The sequence below is a fragment of the Somniosus microcephalus genome, chromosome 3 (genome assembly GCF_052327205.1).
Source record: "Somniosus microcephalus isolate GS21.2 chromosome 3, FLI_Smic_1.0, whole genome shotgun sequence".
NCBI classification, from domain to species: Eukaryota; Metazoa; Chordata; class Chondrichthyes; order Squaliformes; family Somniosidae; genus Somniosus; species Somniosus microcephalus.
Genome location: NC_140989.1, coordinates 201,055,535 through 201,082,651, shown reverse-complemented (window position 1 = coordinate 201,082,651; position 27,117 = coordinate 201,055,535). Strand labels below are relative to the sequence as shown.

At 45.2% G+C, this 27,117-nt stretch overlaps 1 protein-coding gene across 4 annotated transcripts in view; it reads left to right on the top strand.

Annotated features, from left to right (window-relative positions):
* tnr (tenascin R (restrictin, janusin)) overlaps positions 1 to 27,117 on the top strand; it is a 1,257,678-nt gene that overhangs the window by 786,968 nt on the left and 443,593 nt on the right. For all 4 annotated transcript variants that reach the window (XM_085982119.1, XM_085982118.1, XM_085982121.1 and 1 more), the window contains exon 14: positions 17,917 to 18,036. In XM_085982119.1, coding sequence (XP_085838245.1) covers positions 17,917 to 18,036 — 120 coding nt within the window. The remainder of the gene's footprint in view (positions 1 to 17,916; positions 18,037 to 27,117) is intronic.

The window sequence follows — 27,117 nt, the reverse complement described above, 5'->3', positions numbered from 1 at the left end:
TTGGAGAGTGTGATGATGATGATGATGGAGAGTGTGATGATGATGATGATGGAAAGTGTGATGATGATGATGTTGGAGAGTGTGATGATGATGATGATGGAGAGTGTGATGATGATGATGATGTAGAGTGTGATGATGATGATGATGATGGAGAGTGTGATGATGATGATGTTGGAGAGTGTGATGATGATGATGATGATGGAGAGTGTGATGATGATGATGTTGGAGAGTGTGATGATAATGATGATGATGGAGAGTGTGATGATGATAATAATGATGGAGAGTGTGATGATGATAATGATGATGGAAAGTGTGATGATGATGATGATGGAGAGTGTGATGATAATGATGATGATGGAGAGCGTGATGATGATGATGATGGAGAGTGTGATGATAATGATGATGATGGAGAGTGTGATGATGATAATAATGATGGAGAGTGTGATGATGATAATGATGATGGAAAGTGTGATGATGAAGATGATGATGGAGAGTGTGATGATGATGGAGAGTGTGATGATGATGAAGATGATGGAGTGTGTGATGATGATGATGGAGAGTGTGATGATGATGATGATGGAGAGTGTGATGATGATGATGATGGAGAGTGTGATGATGATGATGATGGAGAGTGTGAGGATGATGATGGAGAGTTTGATGATGATGATGATGGAGAGTGTGAGGATGATGATGATGATGGAGAGTGTGATGATGATGATGATGGAGAGTGTGATGATGATGATGATGTAGAGTGTGATGATGATGATGATGGAGAGTGTGATGATGATGATGATGGAGAGTGTGATGATGATGATGATGGAGAGTATGATGATGATGATGATGGAGAGTGTGAGGATGATGATGGAGAGTTTGATGATGATGATGATAGAGAGTGTGAGGATGATGATGATGATGGAGAGTGTGATGATGATGATGATGGAGAGTGTGATGATGATGATGATGGAGAGTGTGATGATGATGATGATGGAGAGTGTGAGGCTGTTGATGATGATGGAGAGTGTGAGGATGATGATGATGATGGAGAGCGTGATGATGATGATGATGATGATGGAGAGTGTGATGATGATAATAATGATGGAGAGTGTGATGATGATAATGATGATGGAAAGTGTGATGATGAAGATGATGATGGAGAGTGTGATGATGATGGAGAGTGTGATGATGATGAAGATGATGGAGTGTGTGATGATGATGATGGAGAGTGTGATGATGATGATGGAGAGTGTGATGATGAAGATGATGATGGAGAGTGTGATGATGATGATGATGGAGAGTGTGATGATGATGATGATGGAGAGTGTGATGATGATGATGATGGAGAGTGTGCGGATGATGATGGAGAGTTTGATGATGATGATGATGGAGAGTGTGAGGATGATGATGATGATGGAGAGTGTGATGATGATGATGATGGAGAGTGTGATGATGATGATGGAGAGTGTGATGATGATGATGATGGAGAGTATGATGATGATGATGGAGAGTGTGAGGATGATGATGGAGAGTTTGATGATGATGATGATGGAGAGTGTGAGGATGATGATGATGATGGAGAGTGTGATGATGATGATGATGGAGAGTGTGATGATGATGATGATGGAGAGTGTGATGATGATGATGATGGAGAGTGTGAGGCTGGTGATGATGATGGAGAGTGTGAGGATGATGATGATGATGGAGAGTGTGATGATGATGATGATGGAGAGTGTGATGATGATGATGATGGAGAGTATGATGATGATGATGATGGAGAGTGTGAGGATGATGATGGAGAGTTTGCTGATGATGATGATGGAGAGTGTGAGGATGATGATGATGATGGAGAGTGTGATGATGATGATGATGGAGAGTGTGATGATGATGATGATGGAGAGTGTGATGATGATGATGGAGAGTGTGAGGATGATGATGATGATGGAGACTGTGATGATGATGATGATGGAGAGTGTGATGATGATGATGATGGAGAGTGTGATGATGATGGAGAGTGTGATGATGATGATGGAGAGTGTGATGATGATGATGGAGAGTGTGATGATGATGATGATGGAGTGTGTGATGATGATGATGATGATGGAGAGCGTGATGATGATGATGATGGAGAGTGTGAGAATGATGATGATGATGGAGAGTGTGATAATGATGATGATGATGGAGAGTGTGATGATGATGATGTTGGAGAGTGTGATGATGATGATGATGATGGAGAGTGTGATGATGATGATGATGTAGAGTGTGAAGATGATGATGATGATGGAGAGTGTGATGATGATGGAGAGTGTGAGGATGATGATGATGATGGAGAGTGTGATGATGATGACGTTGGAGAGTGTGATGATGATGATGATGATGGAAAGTGTGATGATGATGATGATGTAGAGTGTGATGATGATGATGATGATGGAGAGTGTGATGATGATGATGTTGGAGAGTGTGATGATGATGATGATGGAGAGTGTGATGATGATGATGGAGATTGTGATGATGATAATGATGATGGAAAGTGTGATGATGATGATGATGGAGAGTGTGATGATAATGATGATGATGGAGAGCGTGATGATGATGATGATGGAGAGTGTGATGATAATGATGATGATGGAGAGTGTGATGATGATAATAATGATGGAGAGTGTGATGATGATGATGATGGAGAGTGTGATGATGATGGAGAGTGTGATGATGATGAAGATGATGGAGTGTGTGATGATGATGATGGAGAGTGTGATGATGATGATGGAGAGTGTGATGATGAAGATGATGATGGAGAGTGTGATGATGATGATGATGATGGAGAGTGTGATGATGATGATGATGGAGAGTGTGATGATGATGATGACGGAGAGTGTGATGATGATGATGGAGAGTATGATGATGATGATGATGGAGAGTGTGAGGATGATGATGGAGAGTGTGATGATGATGATGGAGAGTGTGAGGCTGGTGATGATGATGGAGAGTGTGATGATGATGATGATGGAGAGTGTGAGGATGATGATGATGATGGAGACTGTGATGATGATGATGATGGAGAGTGTGATGATGATGATGATGATGGAGAGTGTGATGATGATGATGATGGAGAGTGTGATGATGATGGATAGTGTGATGATGATGATGATGGAGAGTTTGATGATGATGGTGATGGAGATTGTGAGGATGATGATGATGATGGAGAGTGTGATGATGATGATGATGGAGAGTGTGAGGATGATGATGATGATGGAGAGTGTGATAATGATGATGATGATGGAGAGTGTGATGATGATGATGATGATGGAGAGTGTGATGATGATGATGATGGAGAGTGTGATGATGATGATGATGGAAAGTGTGATGATGATGATGTTGGAGAGTGTGATGATGATGATGATGATGGAGAGTGTGATGATGATGATGATGTAGAGTGTGATGATGATGATGATGATGGAGAGTGTGATGATGATGATGTTGGAGAGTGTGATGATGATGATGATGATGGAGAGTGTGATGATGATGATGTTGGAGAGTGTGATGATGATGATGATGGAGAGTGTGATGATGATGATGGAGATTGTGATGATGATAATGATGATGGAAAGTGTGATGATGATGATGATGGAGAGTGTGATGATAATGATGATGATGGAGAGCGTGATGATGATGATGATGGAGAGTGTGATGATAATGATGATGATGGAGAGTGTGATGATGATAATAATGATGGAGAGTGTGATGATGATAATGATGATGGAAAGTGTGATGATGAAGATGATGATGGAGAGTGTGATGATGATGGAGAGTGTGATGATGATGAAGATGATGGAGTGTGTGATGATGATGATGGAGAGTGTGATGATGATGATGGAGAGTGTGATGATGAAGATGATGATGGAGAGTGTGATGATGATGATGATGGAGAGTGTGATGATGATGATGATGGAGAGTGTGATGATGATGATGATGGAGAGTGTGAGGATGATGATGGAGAGTTTGTTGATGATGATGATGGAGAGTGTGAGGATGATGATGATGATGGAGAGTGTGATGATGATGATGATGGAGAGTGTGATGATGATGATGATGTAGAGTGTGATGATGATGATGATGGAGAGTGTGATGATGATGATGATGGAGAGTGTGATGATGATGATGATGGAGAGTATGATGATGATGATGATGGAGAGTGTGAGGATGATGATGGAGAGTTTGATGATGATGATGATGGAGAGTGTGAGGATGATGATGATGATGGAGAGTGTGATGATGATGATGATGGAGAGTGTGATGATGATGATGATGGAGAGTGTGATGATGATGATGATGGAGAGTGTGAGGCTGGTGATGATGATGGAGAGTGTGAGGATGATGATGATGATGGAGAGCGTGATGATGATGATGATGATGATGGAGAGTGTGATGATGATAATAATGATGGAGTGTGTGATGATGATAATGATGATGGAAAGTGTGATGATGAAGATGATGATGGAGAGTGTGATGATGATGGAGAGTGTGATGATGATGAAGATGATGGAGTGTGTGATGATGATGATGGAGAGTGTGATGATGATGATGGAGAGTGTGATGATGAAGATGATGATGGAGAGTGTGATGATGATGATGATGGAGAATGTGATGATGATGATGATGGAGAGTGTGATGATGATGATGGAGAGTGTGCGGATGATGATGGAGAGTTTGATGATGATGATGATGGAGAGTGTGAGGATGATGATGATGATGGAGAGTGTGATGATGATGATGATGGAGAGTGTGATGATGATGATGATGGAGAGTGTGATGATGATGATGATGGAGAGTATGATGATGATGATGGAGAGTGTGAGGATGATGATGGAGAGTTTGATGATGATGATGATGGAGAGTGTGAGGATGATGATGATGATGGAGAGTGTGATGATGATGATGATGGAGAGTGTGATGATGATGATGATGGAGAGTGTGATGATGATGATGATGGAGAGTGTGAGGCTGGTGATGACGATGGAGAGTGTGAGGATGATGATGATGATGGAGAGTGTGATGATGATGATGATGGAGAGTGTGATGATGATGATGATGGAGAGTATGATGATGATGATGATGGAGAGTGTGAGGATGATGATGGAGAGTTTGCTGATGATGATGATGGAGAGTGTGAGGATGATGATGATGATGGAGAGTGTGATGATGATGATGATGGAGAGTGTGATGATGATGATGATGGAGAGTGTGAGGATGATGATGATGATGGAGACTGTGATGATGATGATGATGGAGAGTGTGATGATGATGATGATGGAGAGTGTGATGATGATGATGATGGAGAGTGTGATGATGATGATGGAGAGTGTGATGATGATGGTGGAGAGTGTGATGATGATGATGATGATGGAGAGTGTGATGATGATGGTGGAGAGTGTGATGATGATGATGATGCAGAGTGTGATGATGATGGTGATGGAGAGTGTGATGATGATGGTGATGGAGACTGTGATGATGATGATGATGGAGAGTGTGATGATGATGATGATGGAGAGTGTGATGGGGATGGTGGAGAGTGTAATGATGATGATGATGGAGGGTGTGATGATGATGATGGAGAGTATGATGATGAAGATGATGGAGAGTGTGATGGGGATGGTGGAGAGTGTAATGATGATGATGATGGAGTGTGTGATGTTGATGGTGATGGAGACTGTGATGATGATGGTGATGATGGAGAGTGTGATGATGATGATGGAGAGTGTGATGTTGATGGTGGAGAGTTTGATAATGATGGTGGAGAGTGTGATGATGATGGTGGAGAGTGTGATGATGATGATGATGGAGAGTGTGATGATGATGGTGGAGAGTGTGATGATGATGATGATGGAGAGTGTGATGATGATGGTGGAGAGTGTGATGATGATGATGATGATGGAGAGTGTGATGATGATGGTGGAGAGTATGATGATGTGGATGATGGAGAGTGTGATGATGATGGTGGAGAGTGTGATGATGATGATGATGGAGAGTGTGATGATGATGGTGATGGAGACTGTGATGATGATGATGATGGAGAGTGTGATAATGATGGTGGAGAGTGTGATGATGATGATGATGATGGAGAGTGTGATGATGGTGGAGGGTGTGAGGATGATGATGATGATGGAGAGTGTGATGATGATGGTGGAGAGTGTGATGATGATGATGATGGAGAGTGTGATGATGATGGTGATGGAGAGCGTGATGATGATGATGATGATGGAGAGTGTGATGGTGATGATGATGATGGAGAGTGTGATGATGATGATGATGATGGAGAGTGTGATGATGATGATGATGTAGAGTGTGATGATGATGATGATGATGGAGAGTGTGATGATGATGATGATGATGCAGAGTGTGATGATGATGATGATGTAGAGTGTGATGATGATGATGATGATGGAGAGTGTGATGATGATGATGATGATGCAGAGTGTGATGATGATGATGATGTAGAGTGTGATGATGATGATGATGATGGAGAGTGTGATGATGATGATGTTGCAGAGTGTGATGATGATGATGATGATGGAGAGTGTGTTGATGATGATGGAGAGTGTGATGATGATAATGATGATGGAGAGTGTGATGATGATGATGATGGAGAGTGTGATGATAATGATGATGATGGAGAGTGTGATGATGATAATGATGATGGAGAGTGTGATGATGATGATGATGGAGAGTGTGATGATGATGATGATGGAGAGTGTGATGATGATGATGATGGAGAGTGTGATGATGATGATGATGGAGAGTGTGATGATGATGATGATGGAGAGTGTGATGATGATGATGGAGAGTGTGATGATGATGATGATGGAGAGTGTGAGGCTGGTGATGATGATGGAGAGTGTGATGATGATGATGATGGAGAGTGTGAGGATGATGATGATGATGGAGACTGTGATGATGATGATGATGGAGAGTGTGAGGGTGATGATGATGATGGAGACCGTGATGATGATGATGATGGAGAGTGTGATGATGATGATGATGATGGAGAGTGTGATGATGATGATGATGGAGAGTGTGATGATGATGATGATGGAGAGTGTGTTGATGATGATGGAGAGTGTGAGGCTGGTGATGATGATGGAGAGTGTGATGATGATGATGATGGAGAGTGTGAGGATGATGATGATGATGGAGACAGTGATGATGATGATGATGGAGAGTATGATGATGATGATGATGATGGAGAGTGTGATGATGATGATGATGGAGAGTGTGAGGCTGGTGATGATGATGGAGAGTGTGATGATGATGATGATGGAGTGTGTGATGATGATGATGATGATGGATAGTGTGATGATGATGATGAAGAATGTGATGATGATGATGATGGACAGTTTGATGATGATGGTGATGGAGATTGTGAGGATGATGATGATGATGGAGAGTGTGATGATGATGATGATGGAGAGTGTGAGGATGATGATGATGATGGAGAGTGTGATGATGATGATGTTGGAGAGTGTGATGATGATGGATAGTGTGATGATGATGATGATGGAGAGTGTGAGGATGATGATGATGATGGAGAGTGTGATAATGATGATGATGATGGAGAGTGTGATGATGATGATGTTGGAGAGTGTGATGATGATGATGATGATGGAGAGTGTGATGATGATGATGTTGGAGAGTGTGATGATGATGATGATGGAGAGTGTGATGATGATGATGTTGGAGAGTGTGATGATGATGATGATGGAGAGTGTGATGATGATGATGGAGATTGTGATGATGATAATGATGATGGAATGTGTGATGATGATGATGATGGAGAGTGTGATGATAATGATGATGATGGAGAGTGTGATGATGATGGTGGAGAGTGTGATGATGATGATGATGATGGAGAGTGTGATGATGATCGTGGAGAGTGTGATGATGATGATGATGGAGAGTGTGATGATGATAATAATGATGGAGAGTGTGATGATGATGATGATGATGGAGAGTGTGATGATGATGATGATGATGGAGAGTGTGATGATGATGGTGGAGAGTGTGATGATGATGATGATGATGGAGAGTGTGATGATGATGATGATGGAGAGTGTGATGATGATAATGATGATGGAGAGTGTGATGATGATGATGATGGAGAGTGTGATGATGATGATGGAGAGTGTGATGATGATGATGGAGAGTGTGATGATGATGATGATGATGGAGAGTGTGATGATGATGGTGGAGAGTATGATGATGTTGATGATGGAGAGTGCGATGATGATGATGATGGAGAGTGTGATGACGATGGTGGAGAGTGTGATGATGATGATGATGGAGAGTGTGATGATGATGGTGATGGAGACTGTGATGATGATGATGATGGAGAATGTGATGATGATGGTGGAGAGTGTGATGATGATGATGATGATGGAGAGTGTGATGATGGTGGAGAGTGTGAGGATGATGATGATGATGGAGAGTGTGATGATGATGGTGGAGAGTGTGATGATGATGGTGGAGAGTGTGATGATGATGATGATGGAGAGTGTGATGATGATGGTGATGGAGAGTGTGATGATGATGATGATGATGGAGAGTGTGATGATGATGATGATGATGGAGAGTGTGATGATGATGATGATGATGGAGAGTGTGATGATGATGATGATGATGGAGAGTGTGATGATGATGATGATGTAGAGTGTGATGATGATGATGATGATGGAGAGTGTGATGATGATGATGATGATGGAGAGTGTGATGATGATGATGATGTAGAGTGTGATGATGATGATGATGATGGAGAGTGTGATGATGATGATGTTGGAGAGTGTGATGATGATGATGATGATGGAGAGTGTGTTGATGATGATGGAGAGTGTGATGATGATAATGATGATGGAGAGTGTGATGATGATGATGATGGAGAGTGTGATGATAATGATGATGATGGAGAGTGTGATGATGACAATGATGATGGAGAGTGTGATGATGATGATGATGGAGAGTGTGATGATGATGATGATGGAGAGTGTGATGATGATGATGATGGAGAGTGTGATGATGATGATGATGGAGAGTGTGATGATGATGATGATGGAGAGTGTGATGCTGATGATGATGGAGAGTGTGATGATGATGATGATGGAGAGTGTGATGATGATGATGATGGAGAGTGTGATGATGATGATGATGGAGACTGTGATGATGATGATGATGGAGAGTGTGAGGCTGGTGATGATGATGGAGAGTGTGATGATGATGATGATGGTGAGTGTGAGGATGATGATGATGATGGAGACTGTGATGATGATGATGATGGAGAGTGTGAGGATGATGATGATGATGGAGACTGTGATGATGATGATGATGGAGAGTGTGATGATGATGATGATGATGGAGAGTGTGATGATGATGATGATGGAGAGTGTGATGATGATGATGATGGAGAGTGTGTTGATGATGATGGAGAGTGTGAGGCTGGTGATGATGATGGAGAGTGTGATGATGATGATGATGGAGAGTGTGAGGATGATGATGATGATGGAGACTGTGATGATGATGATGATGGAGAGTGTGATGATGATGATGATGATGGAGAGCGTGATGATGATGATGATGGAGAGTGTGAGGCTGGTGATGATGATGGAGAGTGTGATGATGATGATGATGGAGAGTGTGATGATGATGATGATGATGGATAGTGTGATGATGATGATGATGATGGATAGTGTGATGATGATGATGAAGAATGTGATGATGATGATGATGGAGAGTTTGATGATGATGGTGATGGAGATTGTGAGGATGATGATGATGATGGAGAGTGTGATGATGATGATGATGGAGAGTGTGAGGATGATGATGATGATGGAGAGTGTGATGATGATGATGTTGGAGAGTGTGATGATGATGGATAGTGTGATGATGATGATGATGGAGAGTGTGAGGATGATGATGATGATGGAGAGTGTGATAATGATGATGATGATGGAGAGTGTGATGATGATGATGTTGGAGAGTGTGATGATGATGATGATGGAGAGTGTGATGATGATGATGTTGGAGAGTATGATGATGATGATGTTGGAGTGTGTGATGATGATGATGTTGGAGAGTGTGATGATGATGATGTTGGAGAGTGTGATGATGATGATGATGGAGAGTGTGATGATGATGATGGAGATTGTGATGATGATCATGATGATGGAATGTGTGATGATGATGATGATGGAGAGTGTGATGATAATGATGATGATGGAGAGTGTGATGATGACGATGATGATGGAGAGTCTGATGATGATGATGATGATGGAGTGTGTGATGATGGTGATGATGATGGAGAGTGTGATGATGATGATGATGGAGAGTGTGATGATGATAATAATGATGGAGAGTGTGATGATGATGATGATGATGGAGAGTGTGATGATGATGGTGGAGAGTGTGATGATGATGATGATGATGGAGAGTGTGATGATGATGGTGGAGAGTGTGATGATGATGATGATGGAGAGTGTGATGATGATAATAATGATGGAGAGTGTGATGATGATGATGATGATGGAGAGTGTGATGATGATGATGATGATGGAGAGTGTGATGATGATGGTGGAGAGTGTGATGATGATGATGATGATGGAGAGTGTGATGATGATGGTGGAGAGTGTGATGATGATGATGATGGAGAGTGTGATGATGATGATGGAGAGTGTGATGATGATGATGATGATGGAGAGCGTGATGATGATGATGATGGAGAGTGTGATGATGATGATGGAGAGTGTGATGATGATAATGATGATGGAGAGTGTGATGATGATAATGATGATGGAGAGTGTGATGATGATGATGATGATGATAGAGACTGTGATGATGATGGTGATGATGGAGAGTGTGATGATGATGATGGAGACTGTGATGATGATGATGATGATGAAAGAGACTGTGATGATGATGGTGATGATGGAGAGTGTGATGATGATGATGATGATAGAGACTGTGATGATGATGGTGATGATGGAGAGTGTGATGATGATGATGATGATGGAGAGTGTGATGTTGATGGTGGAGAGTGTGATAATGATGGTGGAGAGTGTGATGATGATGGTGGAGAGCGTGATGATGATGATGATGATGGAGAGTGTGATGATGGTGGAGAGTGTGATGATGATGATGATGATGATGGAGAGTGTGATGATGATGGTGGAGAGTGTGATGATGATGATGATGGAGAGTGTGATGATGATGATGGAGAGTATGATGATGATGATGATGGAGAGTGTGAGGATGATGATGGAGAGTTTGATGATGATGATGATGGAGAGTGTGAGGATGATGATGATGATGGAGAGTGTGATGATGATGATGATGGAGAGTGTGATGATGATGATGATGGAGAGTGTGATGATGATGATGATGGAGAGTGTGAGGCTGGTGATGATGATGGAGATTGTGATGATGATGATGATGGAGAGTGTGAGGATGATGATGATGATGGAGACTGTGATGATGATGATGATGGAGAGTGTGATGATGATGATGATGGAGAGTGTGATGATGATGATGATGGAGAGTGTGATGATGATGATGATGATGGATAGTGTGATGATGATGATGAAGAATGTGATGATGATGATGATGGAGAGTTTGATGATGATGGTGATGGAGATTGTGAGGATGATGATGATGATGGAGAGTGTGATGATGATGATGATGGAGAGTGTGAGGATGATGATGATGATGGAGAGTGTGAGGATGATGATGATGATGGAGAGTGTGATAATGATGATGATGATGGAGAGTGATGATGATGATGTTGGAGAGTGTGATGATGATGATGATGATGGAGAGTGTGATGATGATGATGATGGAGAGTGTGATAATGATGATGATGATGGAGAGTGTGATGATGATGATGTTGGAGAGTGTGATGATGATGATGATGGAGAGTGTGATGATGATGATGATGTAGAGTGTGATGATGATGATGATGATGGAGAGTGTGATGATGATGATGTTGGAGAGTGTGATGATGATGATGATGATGGAGAGTGTGATGATGATGATGTTGGAGAGTGTGATGATGATGATGATGGAGAGTGTGATGATGATGATGGAGATTGTGATGATGATAATGATGATGGAAAGTGTGATGATGATGATGATGGAGAGTGTGATGATAATGATGATGATGGAGAGTGTGATGATGATAATAATGATGGAGAGTGTGATGATGATAATAATGATGGAGAGTGTGATGATGATAATGATGATGGAAAGTGTGATGATGAAGATGATGATGGAGAGTGTGATGATGATGGAGAGTGTGATGATGATGAAGATGATGGAGTGTGTGATGATGATGATGGAGAGTGTGATGATGATGGAGAGTGTGATGATGAAGATGATGATGGAGAGTTTGATGATGATGATGATGATGGAGAATGTGATGATGATGATGATGGAGAGTGTGATGATGATGATGATGGAGAGTGTGATGATGATGATGGAGAGTATGATGATGATGATGATGGAGAGTGTGAGGATGATGATGGAGAGTTTGATGATGATGATGATGGAGAGTGTGAGGATGATGATGATGATGGAGAGTGTGATGATGATGATGATGGAGAGTGTGATGATGATGATGATGGAGAGTGTGATGATGATGATGATGGAGAGTGTGAGGCTGGTGATGATGATGGAGAGTGTGATGATGATGATGATGGAGAGTGTGAGGGTGATGATGATGATGGAGACTGTGATGATGATGGAGAGTGTGATGATGATGATGATGATGGAGAGTGTGATGATGATGATGATGATGGATAGTGTGATGATGATGATGAAGAATGTGATGATGATGATGATGGAGAGTTTGATGATGATGGTGATGGAGATTGTGAGGATGATGATGATGATGGAGAGTGTGATGATGATGATGATGGAGAGTGTGAGGATGATGATGATGATGGAGAGTGTGATGATGATGATGATGTAGAGTGTGATGATGATGATGATGATGGAGAGTGTGATGATGATGATGTTGGAGAGTGTGATGATGATGATGTTGGAGAGTGTGATGATGATGATGATGGAGAGTGTGATGATGATGATGGAGATTGTGATGATGATAATGATGACGGAAAGTGTGATGATGATGATGATGGAGAGTGTGATGATAATGATGATGATGGAGAGTGTGATGATGATGATGATGATGGAGAGTCTGATGATGATGATGATGATGGAGTGTGTGATGATGGTGATGATGATGGAGAGTGTGATGATGATGATGATGGAGAGTGTGATGATGATAATAATGATGGAGAGTGTGATGATGATGAAGATGATGGAGAGTGTGATGATGATGATGATGATGGAGAGTGTGATGATGATGATGATGGAGAGTGTGATGGTGATGATGGAGAGTGTGATGATGATGATGATGGAGAGTGTGATGATGATGATGGAGAGTGTGATGATGATGATGATGGAGAGTGTGATGGTGATGATGGAGAGTGTGATGATGATGATGGAGAGTGTGATGATGATGATGGAGAGTGTGATGATGATGATGATGGAGAGTGTGATGGTGATGATGATGATGGAGAGTGTGATGATGATGATGATGGAGAGTGTGATGGTGATGATGGAGAGTGTGATGATGATGATGATGGAGAGTGTGATGATGATGATGGAGAGTGTGATGATGATGATGATGATGGAGAGTGTGATGATGATAATGATGATGGAGAGTGTGATGATGATGATGATGGAGAGTGTGATGGTGATGATGGAGAGTGTGATGATGATGATGATGGAGAGTGTGATGATGATGATGGAGAGTGTGATGATGATGATGATGGAGTGTGTGATGATGATGATGATGGAGAGCGTGGTGATGATGATGATGGAGAGTGTGATGATGATGATGGAGAGTGTGATGATAATGATGATGATGGAGAGTGTGATGATGATAATGATGATGGAGAGTGTGATGATGATAATGATGATGGAGAGTGTGATGATGATAATGATGATGGAGAGTGTGATGATGATAATGATGATGGAGAGTGTGATGATGAAGATGATGATGGAGACTCTGATGATGATGTAGAGTGTGATGATGATGATGATGGAGTGTGTGATGATGATGATGATGTTGATGTAGAGTGTGATGATGATGATGATGGAGAGTGTGATGATGATGGTGATGATGGAGAGTGTGATGATGATGATGATAGAGACTGTGATGATGATGGTGATGATGGAGACTGTGATGATGATGATGATGATGGAGACTGTGATGATGATGGTGATGATGGAGAGTGTGATGATGATGATGGAGAGTGTGATGTTGATGGTGGAGAGTGTGATAATGATGGTGGAGAGTGTGATGTTGATGGTGGAGAGTGTGATGATGATGATGATGGAGAGTGTGATGATGATGGTGGAGAGTGTGATGATGATGATGATGATGGAGAGTGTGATGATGGTGGAGAGTGTGATGATGATGATGGAGAGTGTGATGATGATGGTGATGGAGAGTGTGATGATGATGGTGATGGAGACTGTGATGATGATGATGATGGAGAGTGTGATGATGATGATGATGGAGAGTGTGAGGATGATGATGATGATGGAGGGTGTGATGATGATGATGGAGAGTGTGATGGGGATGGTGGAGAGTGTAATGATGATGATGATGGAGTGTGTGATGTTGATGGTGATGGAGACTGTGATGATGATGGTGATGATGATGGAGAGTGTGGTGATGATGATGGAGACTGTGATGATGATGGTGATGATGGAGAGTGTGATGATGATGATGATGATGGAGAGTGTGATGTTGATGATGGAGAGTGTGATGATGATGATGATGGAGAGTGTGATGTTGATGGTGGAGAGTGTGATAATGATGGTGGAGAGTGTGATGATGATGGTGGAGAGTGTGATGATGATGATGATGGAGAGTGTGATGATGATGGTGGAGAGTGTGATGATGATGATGATGGAGAGTGTGATGATGATGGTGGAGAGTGTGATGATGATGATGATGATGGAGAGTGTGATGATGATGGTGGAGAGTGTGATGATGATGATGATGATGGAGAGTGTGATGATGATGGTGGAGAGTGTGATGATGATGGTGGAGAGTATGATGATGTTGATGATGGAGAGTGCGATGATGATGATGATGGAGAGTGTGATGATGATGGTGGAGAGTGTGATGATGATGATGATGGAGAGTGTGATGATGATGATGATGGAGAGAGTGATGATGATGGTGATGGAGACTGTGATGATGATGATGATGGAGAGTGTGATGATAATGGTGGAGAGTGTGATGATGATGATGATGATGGAGAGTGTGATGATGGTGGAGAGTGTGATGATGATGATGATGATGGAGAGTGTGATGATGATGGTGGAGAGTGTGATGATGATGATGATGGAGAGTGTGATGATGATGGTGATGGAGAGTGTGATGATGATGATGATGGAGAGTGTGATGATGATGACGATGATGGAGAGTGTGACGATGATGATGATGTAGAGTGTGATGATGATGATGATGATGGAGAGTGTGATGATGATGATGTTGGAGAGTGTGATGATGATGATGATGATGGAGAGTGTGATGATGAAGATGATGGACAGTGTGATGATGATGATGATGGAGAGTGTGATGATGAAGATGATGGAGAGTGTGATGATGATGATGGAGAGTGTGATGATGATGATGGAGAGTGTGATGATGATGATGGAGATTGTGATGATGATAATGATGATGGAAAGTGTGATGATGATGATGATGGAGAGTGTGATGATAATGATGATGATGGAGAGTGTGATGATGATGATGATGATGGAGAGTCTGATGATGATGATGATGATGGAGTGTGTGATGATGGAGAGTGTGATGATGATGATGATGATGGAGAGTGTGATGATGATGATGATGATGGAGAGTGTGATGATGATGATGATGATGGAGAGTGTGATGATGATGGTGGAGAGTGTGATGATGATAATGATGGTGGAGAGTGTGATGATGATGATGATGGAGAGTGTGATGGTGATGATGGAGATTGTGATGATCATGATGATGGAGAGTGTGATGATGATGATGGAGAGTGTGATGATGATGATGATGGAGAGTGTGATGATGATGATGCTGGAGAGTGTGATGATGATGATGATTGAGTGTGTGATGATGATGATGATGGAGAGTGTGATGATGATGATGATGGAGAGTGTGATGATGATGATGGAGGGTGTGATGATAATGATGATGATGGAGAGTGTGATGATGATAATGATGATGGAGAGTGTGATGATGATAATGATGATGGAGAGTGTGATGATGAAGATGATGATGGAGACTCTGATGATGATGATGATGTAGAGTGTGATGATGATGATGATGGAGTGTGTGATGATGATGATGATGTTGATGTAGAGTGTGATGATGATGATGATGGAGAGTGTGATGATGATGATGATGATGGAGACTGTGATGATGATGTTGATGATGGAGATTGTGATGATGATGGTGATGATGGAGAGTGTGATGATGATGATGATAGAGACTGTGATGATGATGGTGATGATGGAGACTGTGATGATGATGATGATGATGGAGACTGTGATGATGATGGTGATGATGGAGAGTGTGATCATGATGATGATGGAGAGTGTGATGTTGATGGTGGAGAGTGTGATCATGATGGTGGAGAGTGTGATGATGATGGTGGAGAGTGTGATGATGATGATGATGGAGAGTGTGATGATGGTGGAGAGTGTGATGATGATGATGATGGAGAGAGTGATGATGATGGTGTTGGAGACTGTGATGATGATGATGGAGAGTGTGATGATGATGGTGGAGAGTGTGATGATGATGATGATGGAGAGTGTGATGATGGTGGAGAGTGTGATGATGATGATGATGATGGAGAGTGTGATGATGATGGTGGAGAGTGTGATGATGATGATGATGGAGAGTGTGATGATGATGGTGATGGAGAGTGTGACGATGATGTTGATGGAGACTGTGATGATGATGATGGAGAGTGTGATGATGATGATGATGGAGAGTGTGATGATGATGATGATGGAGAGTTTGATGATGATGATGATGGAGAGTGTGAGGATGATGATAATGATGGAGAGTGTGATGATGATGATGATGGAGAGTGTGATGATGATGATGATGGAGAGTGTGATGATGATGATGATGGAGAGTGTGATGATGATGATGATTGAGAGTGTGATGATGATGATGATGGAGAGTGTGATGATGATGATGATGGAGAGTGTGATGATGATGATGAAGAGTGTGATGATGATGATGATTGAGAGTTTGATGATGATGATGATGGAGAGTGTGAGGATGATGATGATGATGGAGAGTGTGAGGATGATGATGATGGAGAGTGTGATGAAGATGATGATGATGGAGAGTGTGATGATGATAATAATGTTGGAGAGTGTGATGATAATGAAGATGGAGAGTGTGATGATGATGATGATGGAGGGTGTGATGATGATGATGATGATGGAGAGTGTGATGATGATGATGATGATGGAGAGTGTGATGGTGATGTTGGAGAGTGTGATGATGATGATGATGATGGAGAGTGTGATGATGATGATGGAGAGTGTGATGATGGTGATGTTGGAGAGTGTGATGATGATGATGATGGAGAGTGTGATGATGATGATGATGATGATGGAGAGTGTGATGATGATGATGATGATGGAGATTGTGATGATGATGATGATGATGGAGAGTGTGATGGTGATGATGGAGAGTGTGATGATGATGATGATGGAGAGTGTGATGATGATGATGATGGAGAGCGTCATGATGATGATTATGATAGAGTGTGTGATCTTTCCTATCTTTCCCAGCTTTGGACCGTCCAATTGAAGTACAGATTGTGAACGTGACTGCGGCAGATGCTCAGCTTGTTTGGATACCACCTCAGGCCATTGTGGAGAATTATGTTATCGTAGTAACGCATAACCAGGGTAGGTGCTGAGTCCTACTCTTCCCCATACACTCCCCGTACTCTCCCTGTGCTCTGTCTTTACTTATTCGTACTCTCTCCATACTCACCCTGCACTCTCTCCGTACTCTCCCCGTGCTCTCTCCGTACTCTCCCCGTGCTCTCTCCGTACTCTCTCCGTACTTCTCTCTGTTCCGTCCCCGTGCTCTCTCCGTATGCTCTCCGTATTGTCTCCGTACTCTCTCCCTACTCTACCCTACTCTCTCCGTTCTCTCCCCGTACTCTCCCCGTAATCTCCCCGAACTCTCCCCGCACTCTCTCCGTACTCTTCCCGTACTCATCCCGTACTCACTCCTTATGCTCTCCGTACTCTCTCCGTACTCTATCCATAGTCTGTCCGTAGTCTCTCCCCATGCTCTCTCCGCACTCTCTCCGTACTCTTTCCGTACTCTCCCCGCACTCTCCCCGCACTCTCCCCGTCCTCTCCCCGTCCTCTCCCCGCACTCTCACCGCACTCTCCCCGTACTCTCCCCGTACTCTCCCCGTACTCCCTCCGTACTCTCCCCGTACTCTCTACGTACTCTCCCCGTGCTCTCCCTGTGCTCTCTCCGTACTCTCCCCGTACTCTCTCCGTACTCTCCCCGTGCTCTCCCCGTACTCTCCCCGTACTCTCCCTGTACTCCCTCCGTACTCTCTCTGTACTCTCCCCGTACTCTCTCCGTACTCTCCCCGTGCTCTCCCTGTACTCCCTCCGTACTCTCTCTGTACTCTCCCCGTACTCTCCCCGTACTCTCCCTGTACTCCCTCCGTACTCTCTCTGTACTCTCCCCGTACTCTCTCCGTACTCTCCCCGTGCTCTCCCCGTGCTCTCTCCGTACTCTCCCCGTACTCTCTACGTACTCTCCCCGTACTCTCCCCGTACTCTCCCCGTACTCTCCCCGTACTCCCTCCGTACTCTCCCCGTACTCTCTACGTACTCTCCCCGTGCTCTCCCTGTGCTCTCTCCGTACTCTCCCCGTACTCTCTCCGTACTCTCCCCGTGCTCTCCCCGTACTCTCCCCGTACTCTCCCTGTACTCCCTCCGTACTCTCTCTGTACTCTCCCCGTACTCTCCCCGTGCTCTCTCCGTACTCTCCCCGTACTCTCTCAATACTCTCCCCGTGCTCTCCCCGTAATCTCTCCGTACTCTCCCCGTACTCTCTCCGTACTCTCCCCGTACTCTCCCCGTACTCTCTCCGTAGTCTCCCCGTACTCTCTCCGTACTCTCCCCGTGCTCTCTCTGTACTCTCCCCGTACTCTCCCCGTACTCTCTCCGTAGTCTCCCCGTACTCTCTCCGTACTCTCCCCGTGCTCTCCCCGTGCTCGCTCCGTACTCTCCCCGTGCTCTCTCCGTACGCTCTCCGTATTGTCTCCGTACTCTCTCCCTACTCCAGCTACTCTCTCCGTTCTCTCCCCGTAATCTCTCCGTACTCTCCCCGTACCCATCCCGAACCTGCTCCTTACGCTTTCCGTACTCTCTCTGTACTCTGTCCGTAGTCTCTCCCCATACTCTCTCCGTACTCTCTCCGTACTCTCCCCGCACTCTCCCTGCACTCTCCCCATCCCCCCCCGCACTCTCCCCGCACTCTCCCCGCATTCTCACCGCACTCTCCCCGCACTCGCCCCGCACTCTCCCTGTCCTCTCCCCGTCCTCTCCGCGCACTCTCCGCGTACTCTCCCCGTACTCTCCCCGTACTCTCTCCGCACTCTCCCCGTACTCTCTCCGTACTCGCCCCGCACTCTCCCCGTACTCTCCCTGTACTATCTCCGTACTCTCCCCGTACTCTCCCCGCACTCTCCCCGTACTCTCCCCGTACTCTCCCCGTACCCTCCCCGTGCTCTCCCCGTGCTCTCCCCGTGCTCTCTCCGTGCTCTACCCGTGCTCTCCCCGTACTCTCCCCGTACTCTCCCCGTACTCTCTCCGTACTCTCCCCGTACTCTCCCCGTACTCTCCCCGTACTCTCCCCCTACTCTCCCCGTACACTCTCCGCACTCTCTCCGTACTCTCCCCGTACTCTCCCGTACTCTCTCCGTACTCTCCCCGTACTCTCCCCGTACACTCTCCGCACTCTCTCCGTACTCTCCCCGTACTCTCCCCGTACTCTCCCCGTACTCTCCCCGTACTCTCCCGTACTCTCCCCGTACTCTCCCCCTACTCTCCCCGTACACTCTCCGCACTCTCTCCGCACTCTCCCCGTGCTCTCCTCGTGCTCTCCCCGTGCTCTCCCCGTGCTCTCCCCGTGCTCTCCCCGTGCTCTCTCCGTACTCTCCCGTACTCTCTCCATACTCTCCCGTACTCTCTCTGTACTCTCCCCGTACTCTCCCGTGCTCTCCTCGTGCTCTCCCCGTGCTCTCCCCGTGCTCTCCCCGTGCTCTCCCCGTGCTCTCTCCGTACTCTCCCGTACTCTCTCCGTACTCTCCCCGTACTCTCCCGTGCTCTCCTCGTGCTCTCCCCGTGCTCTCCCCGTGCTCTCCTCATGCTCTCCCCGTACTCTCCCCGTACTTTCCCCGTGCACGCCCCGTGCTCTCCCTGTGCTCTCTCCGTATTCTCCCCGAACTCTCCCTGTACTCTCCCCGTGCTCTCCCCGTGCTCTCCCCGTGCTCTCCCCGTAGTCTCCCCGTACTCTCCCCGTACTCTCTCCGTACTCTCCCCGTGCTCTCTCTGTACTCTCCCCGTGCTCTCCCCGTGCTCTCTCCGTACTCTCTCCGTACTCTCCCCGTGCTCTCTCCGTACTGTCCCTGTGCTCTCCCCATGCTCTCTCCGTTCTCTCCCCGTAATCTCTCCGTACACTCCCCGTACTCATCCCGTACCCGCTCCTTACGCTTTCCGTACTCTGTCCGTACTCTGTCCATAGTCTGTCCGTAGTCTCTCCCCATATTCCCTCTGCACTCTCTCCGTACTCTCTCCATACTCTCCCCGCCCTCTCCCCGCAATCTCCCCGCACTCTCCCCGCACTCTCCACGCACTCTCCCCGTACTCTCCCCGTCCTCTCCGCGCACTCTCCCCGTACTCTCCCCGTACTCTCCCTGCACTCTCCCCGTACTCTCCCCGTACTCCCTCCGTACTCTCTCCGTAATCTCCCCGTACTCTCCCCGTACTCTCCCCGTACTGTCCGCGCACTCTCCCTTCACTCTCTCCGTACTCTCCGCACACTCTCCCCGTACTCTCCCCTTACTCGCACCGTACTCTCTCCGTACTCTCCCTGTGCTCTCCCCGTACTCACTCCGTACTCGGCCCGCACTGTCCGCGCACTCTCCCCGTACTCTCCCCGTACTCTCCCCGTACTCTCCCCGTACCCTCCCCGTACTCTCCCCGCACTCTCCCGTACTCTCTCCGTACTCTCCCGTACTCTCCCCGTACTCTCCCCGTACTCTCTCCGTACTCTCCCCGTACTCTCCCATACTCTCTCCGTACTCTCCCCGTACTCTCCCGTACTCTCTCCGTACTCTCCCCCTACTCTACCCGTACACTCTGCGCTATCTCACCGTACTCTCCTGTGCTCGCCTCGTGCTCTCTCTGTACTCTCTCCGTACTCTCCCCGTGCTCTCCCCGTGCTCTCTCCGTATTCTCCCCGTACTCTCCCCGTACTCTACCCGTACTCTACCCGTACACTCTGCGCTCTCTCTCCGTACTCTCCCCGTGCTCTCCTCGTGCTCTCCCCGTCTCTCCCCGTGCTCTCTCCGTATTCTCCCCGTACTCTCCCCGTGCTCTCCCCATACTCTCCCCTTTCTCTCTCTGTACTCGCTCCGTACTCTCCCCGTGCTCTCCCCGTGCTCTCCCCGTGCTCTCCCCGAGCTCTCCCCGCACTCTCTCCGTACTCTCCCCGTACTCGCTCCGTATTCTCCCTGTGCTCTCCCCGTGCTTTCCCCGTGCTCTCCCCGCACTCTCCCCGCACTCTCCCCGCACTCTCCCCGTACTCTCCCCGTACTCTCCCCGTCCTCTCCCCGTCCTCTCCGCGCACTCTCCCCGTGCTCTCCCCACACTCTCCCTGTACTCTCCCCGTACTCCCTCCGTACTCTCTCCGTAATCTCCCCGTACTCTCTCCATACTCTCCCCGTACTCTCTGCGTACTGTCCGCGCACTCTCCCTGTATTCTCTCCGTACTCTCCGCACACTCTCCCCATACTCTCCCCGTACTCTCCCCTTACTCTCCCCGGACTCTCTCCGTACTCTCGGTGTGCTCTCCCCGTACTCTCTCCGTACTCGCCCCGCACTCACCGCGCACTCTCCCCGTACTCTCCCCGTACTCTCCCGTACTCTCTCCGTACTCTCCCCGTACTCTCCCCGTACTCTCTCCGTACTCTCTCCGTACTCTCCCCCTACTCTACCCGTACACTCTGCGCTCTCTCTCCGTACTCTCCCCGTGCTCTCCTCGTGCTCTCCCCGTGCTCTCCCCGTGCTTTCTCCGTGTTCTCCCAGTACTCTCCCCGTACTCTCCCCGTACTCTACCCGTACACTCTGCGCTCTCTCTCCGTACTCTCCCCGTGCTCTCCCCGAACTCTCCCCGCACTCTCTCTGTACTCTCCCCGTACTCGCTCCGTATTCTCCCTGTGCTCTCCCCGTGCTTTCCCCGTGCTCTCCGCGCACTCTCCGCGCACTCTCCCCGCACTCTCCCCGCACTCTCCCCGCACTCTCCCCGCACTCTCCCCGCACTCTCCCCGCACTCTCCCCGCACTCTAGCTGTACTCTCCCCGTGCTTTCCCCGTGCTCTCCCCGCACTCTTCTCTCCCCATGCTCTCCCCGTGATCTCCCCATGCTCTCCCCATACACTCTCTGCATACTCTCACTGTAATCTCACTGTGCTCTCTGTATACTCTCACTGTAATCTCACTGTATTCTCTGTATACTCTCACTGTAATCTCACTGTACTCTCCGTATACTCTCACTGTAATCTCACTGTACTCTCTGTATACTCTCACTGTAATCTCTGTATACTCTCACTGTAATCTCACTGTGCTCTCTGTATACTCTCACTGTAATCTCACTGTACTCTCTGTATACTCTCCATGTAATCTCGCTGTACTCTCTGCATACTCTCACTGTAATCTCACTGTACTCTCTGTATACTCTCACTGTAATCTCACTGTGCTCTCTGTATACTCTCACTGTAATCTCACTGTACTCGCTGTATACTCTCCATGTAATCTCGCTGTACTCTCTGTATACTCTCACTGTAATCTCACTGTGCTCTCTGTATACTCTCACTGTAATCTCACTGTACTCTCTGTATACTCTCACTGTAATCTCACTGTACTCTCTGTATACTCTCACTGTAATCTCACTGTACTCTCTGTATACTCTCACTGTAATCTCACTGCACTCTCTATATACTCTCCATGTAAACTCGCTGTACTCTCTGTATACTCTCACTGTAATCTCACTGTACTCTCTGTATACTCTCACTGTAATCTCACTGTGCTCTCTGTATACTCTCACTGTAATCTCACTGTACTCTCTGTATACTCTCCATGTAATCTCGCTGTACTCTCTGTATACTCTCACTGTAATCTCACTGTGCTCTCTGTATACTCTCACTGTAATCTCACTGTACTCTCTGTATACTCACTGTAATCTCACTGTACTCTCTGTATACTCTCACTGTAATCTCACTGTATTCTCTGTATACTCTCACTGTAATCTCACTGTACTCTCTGTATACTCTCACTGTAATCTCACTGTACTCTCTGTATACTCTCACTGTAATCTCGCTGTACTATCTGTATACTCTCACTGTAATCTCACTGTGCTCTCTGTATACTCTCACTGTATTCTCACTGTACTCTCCGTATACTCTCACTGTAATCTCACTGTACTCTCTGTATACTCTCACTGTAATCTCACTGTATTCTCTGTATACTCTCACTGTAATCTCACTGTACTCTCTGTATACTCTCACTCTAATCTCACTTTACTCTCTGTATACTCTCACTGTGCTCTCTGTATACTCTCACTGTAATCTCGCTGTACTCTCTCTATACTCTCACTGTAACCTCACTGTACTCTCTGTATACTCTCACTGTAATCTCACTGTACTCTCTGTATACTCTCACTGTAACCTCACTTTACTCTCTGTATACTCTCACTGTAATCTCACTGTACTCTCTGTATAATCTCACTGTAACCTCACGGTACTCTCTGTATACTCTCAGTGTAATCTCACTGTACTCTCTGTATACTCTCACTGTAATCCCACTATACTCTCTGTATACTCTCAGCGTTATCTCACTGTTCTCTCTGTATACTCTCACTGTAATCTCACTGTACTCACTGTACACTCTCACTGTAATCTCACTGTACTCTCTGTATACTCTCACTGTAATCTCACTGTACTCTCTGTATACCCTCCGTGTAATCTCACTGTACTCTCTGTATACTCTCCGTGTAATCTCGCTGTGCTCTCTGTATACTCTCACTGTAATCTCACTGTACTCTGTATACTCTCACTGTAATCTCACTGTGCTCTCTGTATACTCTCACTGTAATCTCGCTGTACTCTCTGTATACTCTCACTGTAATCTCACTGTACTCTCTATACTCTCACTGTAATCTAACTGTGCTCTCTGTATATTCTCACTGTAATCTCACTGCTTTCTGTATACTCTCACTGTAATCTCACTGTACTCTCTATACTCTCACTGTAATCTCTCGGTGCTCTCTGTATACTCTCACTGTAATCTCACTGTACTCTCTGTATACCCTCCGTGTAATCTCACTGTACTCTCTGTATACTCTCCGTGTAATCTCGCTGTGCTCTCTGTATACTCTCACTGTAATCTCACTGTACTCTGTATACTCTCACTGTAATCTCACTGTGCTCTCTGTATACTCTCACTGTAATCTCGCTGTACTCTCTGTATACTCTCACTGTAATCTCACTGTACTCTCTATACTCTCACTGTAATCTAACTGTGCTCTCTGTATATTCTCACTGTAATCTCACTGCTTTCTGTATACTCTCACTGTAATCTCACTGTACTCTCTATACTCTCACTGTAATCTCTCGGTGCTCTCTGTATACTCTCACTGTAATCTCACTGTACTCTCTATACTCTCACTGTAATCTCACTGTACTCTCTGTATACTCTCAGTGTAATCTCACTGTACCCTCTGTATACTCTCACTCTAATCTCACTCTGCTCTCTGTATACTCTCACTGTAATCTCACTGTACTCTCTGTATACTCTCCGTGTAATCTCACTGTACTCTCTATACTCTCACTGTAATCTCGCTGTACTCCCTGTATACCCTCACTGTAATCTCACTGTACTCTCTGTATACTCTCCGTGTAATCTCACTGTACTCTCTGTATACTCTCACTGTAATCTCGCTGTGCTCTCTGTATACTCTCACTGTAATCTCAATGTACTCTCTGTATACTCTCACTGTAACCTCACTGTACTCTCTGTATACTCTCACTGTAATCTCACTGTACTCTCTGTATACTCTCTGTGTAATCTCACTGCACTCTCTGTATATTCTCACTGTAATCTCACTGTACTCTCTGTATACTCTCACTGTAATCTCACTGTACTCTCTGTATATTCTCACTGTAATCTCACTGTACTCTCTGTATACTCTCACTGTAATCTCACTATACTCTGTATACTCTCACTGTAATCTCACTGTGCACTCTGTATACTCTCACTGTAATCTGGCTGTACTCTGTGTACTCTCACTGTAATCTCACTGAGCTCTCTGTATACTCTCACTGTAATCTCGCTGTACTCTCTGTATACTCTCACTGTAATCTCACTGTACTCTCTATACTCTCACTGTAATCTCACTGTACTCACTGTACACTCTCACTGTAATCTCACTGTACTCTCTGTATACTCTCACTGTAATCTCACTGTACTCTCTGTATACCCTCCGTGTAATCTCACTGTGCTCTCTGTATACTCTCACTATAATCACACTGTACTCTCTGTATACTCTCACGGTAATCTCACTGTACTCTCTGTATACTCTCACTGTAATCTCACTGTACTCTCTGTATACCCTCCGTGTAATCTCACTGTACTCTCTGTATACTCTCCGTGTAATCTCGCTGTGCTCTCTGTATACTCTCACTATAATCACACTGTACTCTCTGTATACTCTCACGGTAATCTCGCTGTGCTCTCTGTATACTCTCACTGTAAGCTCACTGTACTCTCTGTATACTCTCACTGTAATCTCACTGTACTCTCTATACTCTCACTGTAATCTAACTGTGCTCTCTGTATATTCTCACTGTAATCTCACTGCTTTCTGTATACTCTCACTGTAATCTCACTGTACTCTCTATACTCTCACTGTAATCTCTCGGTGCTCTCTGTATACTCTCACTGTAATCTCACTGTACTCTCTATACTCTCACTGTAATCTCACTGTACTCTCTGTATACTCTGTGTAATCTCACTGTACCCTCTGTATACTCTCACTCTAATCTCACTCTGCTCTCTGTATACTCTCACTGTAATCTCACTGTACTCTCTGTATACTCTCCGTGTAATCTCACTGTACTCTCTATACTCTCACTGTAATCTCGCTGTACTCCCTGTACACCCTCACTGTAATCTCACTGTACTCTCTGTATACTCTCCGTGTAATCTCACTTTACTCTCTGTATACTCTCACTGTAATCTCGCTGTGCTCTCTGTATACTCTCACTGTAATCTCAATGTACTCTCTGTATACTCTCACTGTAACCTCACTGCACTCTCTGTATACTCTCACTGTAATCTCACTGTACTCTCTGTATACTCTCTCTGTAATCTCACTGCACTCTCTGTATACTCTCACTGTAATCTCACTGTACTCTCTGTATATTCTCACTGTAATCTCACTGTACTCTCTGTATACTCTCACTATAATCTCACTATACTCTGTATACTCTCACTGTAATCTCACTGTGCACTCTGTATACTCTCACTGTAATCTGGCTGTACTCTGTGTACTCTCACTGTAATCTCACTGAACTCTCTGTATACTCTCACTGTAATCTGGCTGTACTCTCTGTATACTCTCACTGTAATCTCACTGTACTCTCTATACTCTCACTGTAATCTAACTGTGCTCTCT